General features: G+C 40.1%; 1 protein-coding gene across 1 annotated transcript in view; it reads left to right on the forward strand.

Moving 5' to 3' along the window:
• The window catches only part of ZMIZ1 (zinc finger MIZ-type containing 1), a 239931-nt gene that overhangs the window by 145469 nt on the left and 80103 nt on the right, over positions 1–14359 (forward strand). The window contains exons 4-5 of the mRNA XM_018567827.1: positions 10358–10469; positions 13646–13759. Coding sequence (XP_018423329.1) covers positions 10410–10469; positions 13646–13759 — 174 coding nt within the window. The 5' untranslated portion in view covers positions 10358–10409. The remainder of the gene's footprint in view (positions 1–10357; positions 10470–13645; positions 13760–14359) is intronic.

Below are 14359 nucleotides of genomic sequence, written 5' to 3' on the forward strand. Positions count from 1 at the left end.
GTTATCCTTTCCTCCACCCAATCATAAACTGCGTTGGCCCTATTATTTTAACCACTGCATAATGACCCTTCACCGAAAAGGCTAAGGTCAATTGCAGTTTAAAATAGGCATTTTTATTACATATTTACTGTAGTAATAATAATAATTGGTCAGAAAGCAAACAGATTCAGACACTTGTTCGCCAGTGTTTTTTTTTTTTTAATTTGCAGTATTGAAAACATAACCATACATAGCACTTATCTGTTTCAGAAACTGGACATATCAAAAGCAGTCAGTTCACAGAAGCAAAGCGTTAATTATATGAGAGTGGGAAGCTCTGCCATTTTGTTCCCAAACATGCCGCCTGTGTGTTGGCCACAGAGCTCTCTCTGCTTTTCTTTAAACACGGCTACAGATGTGCATGGTGATGAACCAATTTCTGTGCTTCACTGATATTCCTCCCAGAGGAGGCGAGCAGGAGACTCACACAAGCTGTTGTCGCTCCTGTCTGTGATTTTTGAAAGGTGCAATCCAAAATTAACTCTTTGTCAGGTCACTGATGTACTCTTTTTGCCGTACTACCAATATCACTTCTTATATAATCGTAAATTCCAAAATAATGGCCCGTTTGAAAGCTGTAATTTGAAGATTGAAAATTGAAATTCCATTTGACTGCACTGCTGCTTTCACTTAGTGCACAACCAGTCCTCTGCCATGTGTGCATACTTACATTTCATAGTGCTATGTTCTGTTAAATGCAACATCCTAGCCAAGATTTGAATTTATAGTTCAGTGTTATACTGTAGTAAAAGAGGCGCTAAAAATGTCATAACGGAACAGTTCCAGACAGATTATTATGCTGAACCGCCTAAACCATTGCCTTGTATGTGTGCTTGTGGTTTTCTTGATGTGTTTATATATTGATATTGTTTTCCATTTAGCCATCTTTTATATAGTTGCCATCTTTCTCGGAGGACCTTACCAACGTTCATACAAAAAATGGAATCGGAACATTAAATGATGCCATCAGAGACTTCAATGTCGATTAAAATTGAATTTTGGAATGAATGGAATCTCCCAAACGTAAACCACATTCACTGTTAGAATTTCATCCGTTTGAGAAAAGTTTTCCAACATGCTCTTTTGAAATTTTGGGGTATTACAGTTGAAATCGATTGTTGATTTGACCCCTCTAATTATTAGACAATTAAATGAACATTCCACTACATTTTTTCACCTAAAGTTGTACTGGTGCATGGCCAGCTTTAGTCTCGCCAGGTGTTATATTGATTGTACTACATTCAGCCTCAGTCATACAATATGCTGTCCAGCCTTTGTGGCTGTGCTCTTGTAAACATTTCATTCATCAGTCTTCCGCTCATTTCCATTGCTCCAGTCACCTCTACGTTATCTTAATTTCTTCCTCTCCCCATAACTTGTGCCTCTTCTATCCTGGCTCCTGCCTTTTGCTGTACCAGAATCTGCAATTTTCCGCTGTTTTGCCTCTGTTAAGTCTGTTCACCTCTGTGTGTTTAAGATCAGTTTTTTCTTTAGAGTGGCTGTCAGTGTGTTTGACTGCTGCTCCTAAGCTCTCTGTTTGCAAGCCCTGGAGGTGTGAAAGATGGCAGGGAATGGGGAGATAGTTAATCAATAACCACAAGGTCATACAGACAGTGTCAGCTTTAGTGCTCCCTGTTAGGAAGCAGCAGCAGAGGATTTGTAGGGACTTGTAAAGGCTTAAAGAAACATAGAGCAGACTGTCTGGACAGCACAGCTTGAATTTTCTTTGGTAGGGAATGGAGACATCTACTGGTAAAAGCAAAAAATGTCTACAGGCAAGTGCTTCCTATCATTAAGGTTATTAATAATAATGTTGTTTTATACTAAATAGAGATGAGACTGTCTTTCCTGATATTCCCATACTTTAATAGACCAATACATCTTTTATGCCTCGTATAGGTTTAAAGAGTCCACATACTGGTATTTATATTACGTTAGTAACATACTGTAGAAGTGGCAGATTGCATCAATCTGTCTATCTTTCTATGTGTTGGTTTCCAGTTATTTTCCTGATAATACACTTTCAATTTACATACATAATTACATATTATTTGAGGTTAAATAAAGACATAAGTCCATCAAGTCCAACCTATTGTGTGTGTGTGTGTGTGTGTGTGTATAGGTCCCTGAGTCTTCTCATTCTTAAGAGTACCTGTACCCTTGTACATTATGGTCTCTCAGGAAATCGTCCAAAAGCTTCTTGAATGATTTCAGACTATTTGCGGAAATCACTGCTTGTGGCAGCGAGTTCCAGACCCTAATCGCACGAACTGAAAAGAACCCCCTTTACCCCTTGTGTTTGAATTTTTTTCTACCAGTTTTAGGCGGTGGCCTCTAGTCTTTGTTACAGAATTAATCTTAAAGAGTTTGTTGCTATGACTATTGAACGTTTTGTACATGAAAATCATGCCCCCCCTTAATCTCCTTACTTCCAACGTAAACATATTTAAATTTAGTAGCCTTGTCTCATAGTTCTGGTCCTCCATCCCCTTGATGAGTTTGGTTGCCCTCCCTTGGACTTTCTCCAGCTCAAGGACATCCTTTCTGTGTACCGGTGCCCAAAACTGCACCGCATACTCCAGGTGAGGCCGAACCAGTGATGTGTAAAGTGGCAAAATTATAGACCTGTCCCTGCAAAACATTCCCTTCTTGATGGACAGGATTCTACTAGCTTTGCTTACAGCAACCTGGCACTGTAATCTATTATTCAGTTTATGGTCTACAGTGACCCCCAAATCTTTCTCCATTTCAGACTTCCCTAGCGGCATACCCATTATTGTATAACCCATTTGCCTATTTTTAATCCCAAAGTGCATAACTTTGCATTTTTCGACATTAAACCTCATCTGCCACATAGTTGCCCACTCCCTTATTTTATCCAGGTCCTCCTGCAATGTTATACTATCTTGGTCTGTTTCTATTACCCTCCCAATTTTGGTATCGTCAGCAAACACTGAGATATCGCTGTTTACTCCCTCCCCGATGTCGTTAATAAACAGGTTGAAAAGCATGGGTCCCAGCACAGAACCCTGAGGCACACCGCTAATGACACTAGCCCAGTCTGAAAGGGCACCATTTATTGATACTCTCTATACCCGTTCCTTTAGCCAGTTCTCTATCCATGTACACACCCTTCCATCTATGCCCATGGATCTCAGCTTGTGTAGTAAGCGTTTATGTGGTAACGTATCAAAAGCCTTTGAGAAATCCAGATATACCACATCCACCGGCCTCCCTCCATCCAGATATCTACTTACCCCCTCGTAAAAAGTTAGTAGGTTAGTCTGACAGGAACGGTCTTTACTGAACCCATGCTGATTGTCATTAACTATACCATTATCCTGAACAAATTCTACCAAGTAGTCCTTAATCATTCCCTTTAACAGTTTATTTAATTTTTGTTATTTAATGTTCTTTTCCGTCTGGCTAGTAAATCTTAATTTCTTGCATACATTAGTATAATATTGGTTGACAAACTAGTTGATTGCCTTTGTGTACTTCTTTCACAAACTACTCCATGTATGGGCTACATAACTCTTCCCAAGTTATTCACTTTTGAAAGTTGCCTTAAAGCTCTAGAAGCTTGGTGAACAGTGATGTGGGCAAGCAGCGCTGTCAATGCTTCCCACTCTCTTGCGGAAGTAAAGTCATAGTTACAAAATGCAATGCTCATTACAGGCTGCTGGCTTGTAACTGACAGCTGGCAATGGCAATCTGACAGCATGCAGTTTGAAGAAATTTTGCAAGTGTTTCATACTGCAGGAGTGAAGTTAGTTTTGATCTATACTACCACTTGTTGCTTCACAAGGCTCTGGGTTGATGAGAAGGAGGAAAAGTTGCAGTAGACCAGATGGTACTGGCACCCCAGTTTCTCTTCCAGATTATGAAACTGTTCTTTTATCATGGATTCACTGGCTTTGATACCATTTTGTTATTAAAGTATATTGATATCACACTGATGCAGGTGACATTGTATCATGGTAAGTGCATGGCATTGCTCAAATTCCTCTTTTGGTTACAAGGCAGGACTAGGGTCTTGGCAGGGTGTATGTAAAGACTTTTACATAGATTAGATTTTAGATTATGGTCTTGTGCTGAATATATTGTAAAGGTGTGTTTAAAGGCAGGCCCTGATTGTGCAGACTCTCTAGTCCTGGACCAAATTTAAGATTTTGTATTATACTCAGATTTTGATTGGATTTGATGTGTTTGGTAATTAAAATGCATTAACTATATAGTGCAGGACATAGGTGATCAAAATAATTTGCGTGAAGTGTTTTATAAAGTGGAACAGCAGGCATTCAATAAATAGTTAACATTGTGTCCCACCATTTCCTCCCCCTTCCTTCCACCTGATAAATAATATAGTGCATGTTTTCAAGAGGATAAGCTAATGCAGAATAATGTTTAACTTAAAGGAGAAGTATTTGGAGAGTAAAATATAGTCTTCCCAATACTTAGAGTCGATGTGTGAGACTGCAGGTCTATAGATCGAGAGCTGAGCGATCACGAACCACTGATCACTTCGTTCACAGTCTTCTCAATGCAGAGAGTTGTAAATATCAGTCACCGCTCCCCACAGAGATTGCCCCCTTCCCTGTTCCTCCAGCGTCTTATTAGAGGGACAGAGAGGGGAGAGGGCGGGCACACCTTACTCTAGGTATAGAGAGCTGTCAGCTGTCAATCAGGCAGCAGGGTGGATCCCAACAATATAGTCGGGATCTTTCCTGCGTGAAGCTCAGCTCTGTCAGCAAATAGTTGGCAGTCACCTGCTAGATGCTTACTTTGGGTCACAGAAGTACATTGATAAATGTATTCCTGTGACCCAAAAAAAAGCCTTGGCTTTAATTCTTTAAATCCAGACTCCTGCAGCCGCTAGTGGTCGCTGATCCTGGATTGCACGTGATGATGTTGGTAAGAGGGGCATTGAGAATAGCGGCTTAGGGGGACCAGCCATCATAACAGAGAGGGAAGGAAGACCGTGGGTATGTGGATTAAGGCAGTAATTACTCTGTATTGAATAATTGCCTAGAAAAACATGTTTATGCCTAGAGTTAGGCTTTAGGTAGACCGTTGCTCTACATAGTAAACTTTAACAATGAACTTTTCTTATGTGTTACCTTTTGGTCTGATTTTATATACCAGTAAAAGCATTTGATATCTATTTGATAAGTACACATACCTGTTCCTGACAGAAATCATGTGAGCTAATAACATCCTGTGCTCCCTGCCTGTGTTGACTGTCATTAGTTAACATTGTTCTCAGCTGAACTGTAGAACACCTCTCAATGTTATGGAAAGGGGGAGGCATTCTGTAATCCTGCCCTACGATGACCACGCAGCTCTTGCATCGATACAGTACAGTGAATGAGCCTTGTCACCCTATGACAGGAAGTGTGTTACTGGCAGGATCACCAGGTATATTTACGGGAGCAAACCTGAAAAATGAAACTAATGCAGCCACCAAATCTAATTATTGGTAAGCTGCAGTATGTTACATTGTTCTTCTTGGGTTTAGATACACTTTGCCCAATCAGGCGATAAAACTTGTGGCCAGCTTTAGTGGTTGTGGTAAATATCAATCTAAAGAGCTGTTTCGATTCCCGATTGCTCCTTAATGCTTGGCTATAACCATTATTTAATTTTCTCAGTTTAAATTTCACATTTGAATTTTGCTCCCATAATCCTGTGCATGGAATGCAGACAGAAGGAATGTATCAATATGATGGTTACAGAAAGATATCCATCTTCACTCAGTATTTTTTGTGTGCGCACATGTATACATACAGAAGGATTAGAGGTGATGGCTGCACCTTTTCAATCAATTAAAAGTCTTATGTTGTGTCTTTCCCTGGAGCCCCTGGGGAGTAATATGATACACAGGCTGTAACACAGGGGTAGTGTGTATGTAATTACTACCTCACTAGAGTCTTAAACTAGTGGTCAGCAGTGCTCTATCATCAGAGGCTAATCCGCCTGTTGTGTGATTTACTGTGGCTTGCATCGCTCCTGCTGCACAGAGTGGAAATGGGGATAAAAAAATCAAAAGTGAAAAATGTTCTTCTTAAAAGCTTTTCCTAATATATAAGTAGGTATGATATAAATTATAAGTAGGTGGAGAGAGCGGTTTGCCTTGTTCTACAAATTTTTGCAGAATATCCTAAGCTACCACCAGGCCATCCTCAGCCTATGTAGCTTAGCAGATAAATGGAAGGAGGAGTATTGATTTGTATAGGGTTAGAAAAGATGCCAAAGACGTTAAAATATTTGACTTTTTATCATTTCTAATGATTACCCTTTTCAATTTGGTGAATTGTGATGGTTAGGAGTTACTGTGTAATAGATTGATGCCAAGTATACACTGGGCCAGATAAACAAAGATTAGAGATTGTTGAGTAATGCAAATTGTCGCATGTGACATCTTTAATTTGGAGCTTCACAAATAAACTATGTGGCAGCACATATGGTTTATTTATTGCATAGTAGAATGTGTAACTGTCTTGAGCCATCTTCCTCTTGACGCACTACTGCACACCTCTATTGTGCCAAAATATTGACTAATTTTCTAAACCATTATTTATTTGGTGCAGACGGTGAAATGTTTTGTTATTTATTTACAATGGGTGCAGTAGTCACATCTTTCTTTTTCAAATCCTTCAAATTATTATTATACAGGATTTATATAGCGCCAACAGTTTGCGCAGCTCTTTACAATATAAGGAAGACATTACAATCACAATACAATTCAAGACAAGATGGTAAGGAGGGCCCTGCCCCTGAGGGGTTACAGTCTATAAGGGAGGGGCAAGTGATACATTAGGAGGTAGCTGTGTGGGGATGAATAGTTTGAGAAAGTGATAGTTCAGTAGGTTGAGGTGGGATAGGCTTCCCTGAAGAGATGAGTCTTAAGGGATCGCCTAAAGGCAGTCAGATTGGGAGATAGACGGACAGGTTGGGGTGGAGAGTTCCATAGGATGGGAGAGAGTGTAGTGAAGTGCTGGAGGTGAGCATGGGAGGAGTTAATGAGGGAGCTGTAAAGCAGGAGGTCTTTTGAAGAGCGCAGGGGACGGTTAGGGTGATACTTTGAGACCAGGTTTGAGATGTAGCCAGGGGCAGAGTTGTGGATGGCTTTGCAAGTGGTTGTTAATATTTTTAATTTTATCCTTTGGGCTATTGGAAGCCAGTGCAGGGATTGACAGACACTGAGCGGTTGGTTAGGTGAATGAGTCTAGCAGCTGCATTCATGATAGACTGAAGGGGGGATAGCTTGTGTAGAGGTAGGACAATGAGGAGGGAGTTACAATAGTCAAGACGAGAGATAACAAGTGAGTGGATGAGTAATTTTGCGGTTTCAATGGTGAGGAAGGGGAGTATTTTGGAGATGTTACGAAGGTGAAGGCGGCAGGATTTGTATAGTTATTGGATGTGGGGAAGAAAGGTGAGGTCGGAGTCGAGGATGACACCTAGGACCTTGGCATGGGGGGAGGGCTGGATAGTTGTGTTAACAATCTCAAGGGAAAAGTTTGGGGAAGGTGCACGAGCAGGAGGAAATATGAGCTCATTTTTTGAAAGGTTGAGTTTTAAGAAGTGTTGCAACATCCAGACCGATATGTCAGTTAGTAGATTAGTCACTCTCAGAGGCACTAAGGCGGTGAGTTGTGGAGCAGAAAGATAGATTTGAGTGTCATCGGCATAGAGATGGTATTGGAAACCATGTGAGGTTATTAACTGACCAAGGGAAGAGGTGTAGATAAAGAAAAGAAGGGGTCCAAGGACAGATCCTTGAGGAACCCCTACAGGAAGAGGAGGGGAGGAGTTAGATTTGTAGGTGACACTAAAGGAGCGCTTAGGTAGGAGGAGAACCATGAGAGAGCAGAGCCTTGTGGCCCAAGGAGTGGAGTTTTTTGAGGAGGAGCAGGTGGTCTACAGTGTCAAAAGCAGCAGAAATGTGGTTTCAGTGGGTGGTTTCAGTGGAGTGTAAATTCAACTGTTTTTGCACATCCAAAAAAGCAGGTTTCCGTGTGCCAAATATTTGGTACCCTGACAATAGTTTATCTGGCCCACTGTGTTATTTGCCCCCTTGCATAAAATCTCTATTTTGTAATGCTAATTTATTGTATGTAGATTCGTCAAAGCAAGAGATTATATGCAGAATGAAAACCATCTTTCGTATCAGGTCACCTGTCTCAGTAGTAGCATGGTCTTAGATTTCTTCTAAGGATATATTTCCTATAGGTACCTGTGTGAAGTACATCCATTTCAGCCTTTGTGAGGTCTGGGGGCTCAAACGCATTGATGACAAGTTATTTACACCTTACCTAAATGTCAAGGATAATAAATACTAAAGAGTTGTAGGAAGATCTATTGACTTTTCTCCCCCTGGAATAGGATTCACAGTAGGGAGGGTATGGATTAATCCTCAGGAGTCAGGAGAAAGTCTTATCTGTGCATGGAACAGACTGGCACTCTGTACTGGGATAGCTCACAGTGACAGCATCCTACATGGGCCTGACAGCGGCCTATGTATTAGGTCTACTTGTGTGTACCATATATGAAGCTGGCCATACACCAATAGAATATTGTTTGAATATTTTCATTTGGTTTTGATATCCAAATGGTTAGTGGGGTCTGAGTAATGTACATTTTCAACCGTAGTGATGAGGAAAACGGAAGGAGCAGGATGAAAAAATCGTTTTTTGTTTTTTTTTATCTGAGCGAACAAAATTCTAACAGGAAATGTAATTCTAGTTCAGGAAAAAGCATGCATATTGTTTTGCACATGTGCTAGGCACAAAAGAAACCTGTTTAATATGTGTGGGATTCCATTCAAGTAGCAGGTTGAAGCAACAATTTTTAAGGGCTTTCAAATTAAATTATTTGACGCAATGATGCCAAGATCAAATGCTCTGATGAACAATTTTGAACGAACGTTCGAAAAGAATTCTAACAGTGTACATCCAGCTTAACTCTAGCGACAAGGCAATTTAAAAACTCTAATTGGTAAATGTGTTTTCCTGTTTATTGTATTGCTTTATAAAATCATAGGTCCCAGCCACAGTGAAAATTGAGCTTTGATGTCCTTGAGGCAGTTGTCGAAGCTTACAATACATTTACAATACTGGCTTAGAGGTTCACTACATTTTAGTGATTTTTTTTTTCTTTTTTCATACTGTTTGTATTAGGTAAATACTTTACCACACAGGAAACCCACGTAAACACACAGAAGCTACAACTTGAAACAGTAATGCCCTGACTAGATACTGGGTCATTGTTGCAGCAAAGTTAAAGAAGAACTCCAGGATTTTTAAAAATTAACCCTTGCAGTGGGGCTACTCCTACACTGCAAGGGTTAAGTGCATAGTTTGTGTCTAGGTGCTAAAATAACAAAGATATACTCACCCGAAGATCCAATTTGGCCAGCTGTCAGAGTGCTCTCTCCCCCTCCCCGCAGCACCCTCACGTCTATACACTGTATATAGACGTTGATGATTTACGGGACCTTAAACCACTGCAGAGGAAGGGGAGAGATGTTGGAAGGATGGGTCTGGTCTAAGAAGAAGCCGGCTCGGAGCTTCGGGTGAGTATATCTTAGTTTTTTGTTTTTTAACCTAGACATAAACGAGCACTTAACCCTTGCAGTGCAGGGGTAGCCCCACTGCAAGGGCTGATAAAAAAAACCCTGAAGTTCTTTAAAAGAAAAAACTATAACCAAACCTTTTTTTGCCTTTAGTTCTCTTTTGGGTCACAGGAGTACATTTGCTAATGTACTCCTGTCACTCAAAGTGAGCATATAGAGGGCTACTGCTGAAAGTGCAGAGCCGTGCTGCAGCTGGTAGAGATCACAACAATATTGTCAGGATCTACCCCAAGGCCTGATTAACAGCTGGCTCTGCCTCTCTATCGCTGGAGTCAACTGTGCCGCCCCGTCCCCTGTCTTTCACTCCAATGAGCTCTGGAGCAACAGAGAGGGGAGGGAGGAATCCCTTCGGGAGCGTTGGCGGTTTGTGATCGCTCAGTTCTCAAGCTATAGACCCAGTGTGTTGCACTCGGGCTCAAACTATTGGGAAGACTTTATTTTACTCTCTCAGTAGTTATCCTTTGAATCTATTTTAACTAATTCCAGGTAACATTTGAAGTATATTGGAAGATGGTTTCATAACACATATTACTATTCTATACATTTATTAGTATTCATTAATTCAAGCTGTCCAATTTAACAGTCAATACATTTGTATGGGAGTATTTTCTATTTGTTTTTTCTGAACAGAAAAATCTATATTTCCTAATAAGAGTGTTAACCTGTGTCTTTATTTTGTAGGTTTGAAGACCTTTCATGGCTTTCAGGTAGAAGCAGAGAATTCATTGTCAGGATGAACTCTATGGACAGGCATATACAGCAGACTAATGACCGTCTGCAGTGCATAAAACAGGTATTACAACATTTCATGAATTAGCCATTTCCTAGACTGTAATATGCATTCCTACTTGTTAGATTTCATTGCCCATGTACTGCCACAGACATGATTTCTGTGCATATGTTGATTCGCAACAACAGCAGATGATAGGAAGTTATGATGGGGTTACTCTGTCATGTTCTTCTCACAATTTCCAGATTGTACCAATTGAAGAATATGACTAACATCACATATACTGGATTATTCTTAAAGCTGAACTCTGGGCACATGTAAAATAACACCAAGTATTCGTTAAAAAAAACCCTCTAGTGTAATTACCTGAATTTGGTTTAGTATCCGACTGTAGGGGCATCAATAGTGAACAATCAGGTGTGCTCTATGTACATGGGCTGAGAAGGAACCTGCTGATAGAAGAAGAGAGCAGAGAGAGATAAGCTCAACCATCTGTTTTTGCTCCTTCATTGCCCACTCACAAGTTGTGAGCAGGAAGGTGACCTAACTGTATTGGTTTAACAACAGTAAAGAAAACTCAGGTCATAAATCTTGCTGTGCAGTCAAATGAGACTTTGTAAGTCCCAAGATCGGGAGGAGAAATAACAATCCTTTGGCAGGTAGCACACCTCCCACATATATATTAGTGTATTTGGCTGCATGTTGTTCGGCTTTATTCAAAATCTACGCTAAATGCATGTGATAATTAATGTATTGCTGCATTCACTCCAATTATCCTGGTTATGATAGACAGGTTGTGCTCTATATTGGGGGATTGTCAAAATGAGAGAAATCATCTGCTTAGTACTTTATAGACTGGTGTGAGAGGTACAGGGGTTTTATGCTGTCTGTGGTAGGATATTTCTAGTATGTGTTATGGAAAAATCCCTGCTTTATACTGTCCTTACCAACTGGATTTTGCAGATATTTTCAATTTGTAGTGCCTCATGTACCTTTTCACCAGAAAAACTGATTGTTTCAGGAAAGTGCCATATCTTTACATAGTTAAATATATCTGGTTTATGTTGAACTTGAGCTACCTAGAGGCTCATTTACACTGTGGGGTGTATTTATAAACAATTTGCAGGGCCACTGAACCTGCTAATCTCTGTGAATATGTGTTCAGTGTGGAGGCAAAAAGCAATGTTCTTAGTTCATTGTATTCAGGTTGAATTGAATATTAGGAAAATACTGCATTATGGTCACTAGATGGAGCTGAGGATTATAGGAAATTGTTTATTTTCTATGCTGCTCAGCATGATGCAGTATTTTCCTAATATTAAATTCAACATGAAAAGAAAATATACTAAGAATGTTTATTTTTGCCCAGAACAAAAGTTCACATTTATTTTCAATGGCCTGGCATCGAACCTAAACATACAAAACAAAAAGGACCTGAATCACTAGCCTAGGGGTCCATGGTTACACTTTGAGGTTTCATTTTTACAAGAGTTTTATAATGTGTTTCCCTTTTATTTTTATTTCCCATGTATTTGAACTGATGGGGTAAGGCGTGAAATTGTTATATGTAAAAGACTTTACAAAACCTAGTATTTTTCTATAGGCCTTAGCTAGGCTAGTCAGCAGCAAGGGCCATTTAGGGTATGCTATTGGTTAAGCTTTTGAATGATCTGGTAAAAGTGACAGTGATGACTCATTAGGCCAAATCATGCCCCGAGTGCTTTTAGGGGCCTCGTCTATACATGACAGTGCCTAGAAACCTCAGGCAGTTTTTAAAAAAGCACACTGAATCCAGGAAGTCTTGTATGTAAGGCTTAGTTCATTTGATGTATGCCTTTTAAGTCAACCTCTTGACATCACCCAGCACAGTCCAACACGGTTGCAGTCAGTAATCTAATTCTTGTTTATTAGCTCTAAAGCAAACACTTTTTTGCCCTGTATGTGCGTCTTTATGTTGCTTATCAACCTTATTACACATTGTAGGACAATTATTGCTGTAAAGTGACTTTCTGATTTAAGCAGTCTCGCAATCCTGTTTGAAATTAAGAATATTTTGAAGCCCGTTAAAAAAAAAAAAACCTGAACACAAATAGATTTCTCCTATGCACAGTATCCTAGTCCTGGATGTTCTAGACATACTCCATGATCTAATAGGTCATGGGACATGCAGTTATCTAGGAAAAGGACAAACTTCATGTAGCAGACAAATGTTATCTGCTTTAATATACTGTGGAATGTAGTGTAGTCTGTGTGGGCAGGGTCATATGACAGATTTGTAGAGCCAATCTGCAGACATCAAGATGATCCCACACACCCGTTAGCATACCAGTGTGTCCTGGCAAGTTCTTTCCATTTGAAGGACTATTACAAAGATCTATGTCTTGTTATACTTCTATTTCACTTTTCTTCACCTATTTTGCCTGTTTCTACTGTAAAACAATTTTCTCGATTCCTGACCTCCTTTTGAACAAATGCTTTTTATTTTATATTGGTACCCATACTTTGACAGAGTACGGGCCAAGGAAGATCACTTTACACCTACTCTTCCAATAATTGGCTTGTTGACTCCCAGTACACTTAAGGCTTACAATTTGTAATTTACAAATTACAATTTCATACAATTTGTATGAGGCAGCTGCAGTCAAAGCGGAAATCATAACATAGCACAGCAGTATGTGTATATAGTTCTCATACCGTTGTCCTTCCATAGCGGTACAGACATTTTAGTATGGTTCCCAGCATAAATATCAGTCAGCTTTAGATATCATTTTGGGTGGCCAGATCATTTGCAAATCCGTTTGCCCACAACTAGGAAGGGTTAGAGCATCCGTCAGGTTTTTATTGCCATATGTGTTCCTATTGGGGGAATTTCTCATTTCCTGTCAGAAAAATTCCTCTGCAATGATGGCACAGATGAAACCAAAACCCTTTTTAGTAGTGTGGGGTTAGAGCTGTTTTTGTGGCTGTTGGGCCCTTACTGTTCCAGTGATGCCTATACTCCCTTTTCTTTTCACAGGCACAGGAAGTGAGGGGACATTTTTCTTAATGTAGCTAAGGCAGAAATTAAACTTGGCAGGAATTTTGACACTTTCTAACGCATCCAAAACTAAATCCAAAACCTTTTTATGAAGAACCATTATGGGGCAGTAGGGTCTTTCGATCATCTTATGTTTGTAGTTTGTCATGCACTGAATGTTAGATTTTCTTCTTACCGCTTTTGTGTTTTTGTTGCATTTTAGCACTTACAAAACCCAGCAAACTTCCACAATGCAGCTACAGAGCTCTTGGACTGGTGTGGAGACCCTCGAGCCTTTCAAAGACCCTTTGAACAGAGCCTCATGGGCTGTTTAACGGTATGTTGATCAATAATGTTTTCTTCCGCATCGTCATTCTCTGGTTGGCTTCTGGTAATCTATCTCTGCCCTGATTTGCTGGATTTCAGGAAAATTTAGAGGGCAAGATATAAACTGGTTTGTTATATTGACCAAACAAGTTTTATTGAACTTGCTAATGCTACTTAAACAGTAACTGTATATTTTCCTATGCTAATGGTAAAACAAGGAGCAGAATGACATCTCCCTCAAACTCTAGTACTCTAGACTGGGCCCGTTGTGCCATGAGAGATCCTCCAAACACATAACAGTACATTATTGACAAGGTATATTGGTAGGTATGTAAAAGAACTGGGCTCTTTTTGGGCACACTGAAGAGATAAAATTATTCTGTAGGTCACGGGATAGTCGGGAGTTTCTCTGGATAATTTGTTATGCAAAGTTATCAGTGGTAAAGTGCCCCCCTTGCGTTTGTTGGCCAGTGGTAAAGTGCCTGCCCTAACATTGTTGGTCATTTGTGAAGTTTCCCCTTCCATTCTTAGTCAGTGGTGAAGTGCATCCCTCCTCTCGTTGGTCAGTGGTTAAGTTTCCCTCTCCTCTCGTTGGTCAGTGGTTAAGTTC

The sequence above is a fragment of the Nanorana parkeri genome, unplaced genomic scaffold (genome assembly GCF_000935625.1).
Source record: "Nanorana parkeri isolate BGI_ZX_2015 unplaced genomic scaffold, ASM93562v1 scaffold1100, whole genome shotgun sequence".
Taxonomy (NCBI): domain Eukaryota; kingdom Metazoa; phylum Chordata; class Amphibia; order Anura; family Dicroglossidae; genus Nanorana; species Nanorana parkeri.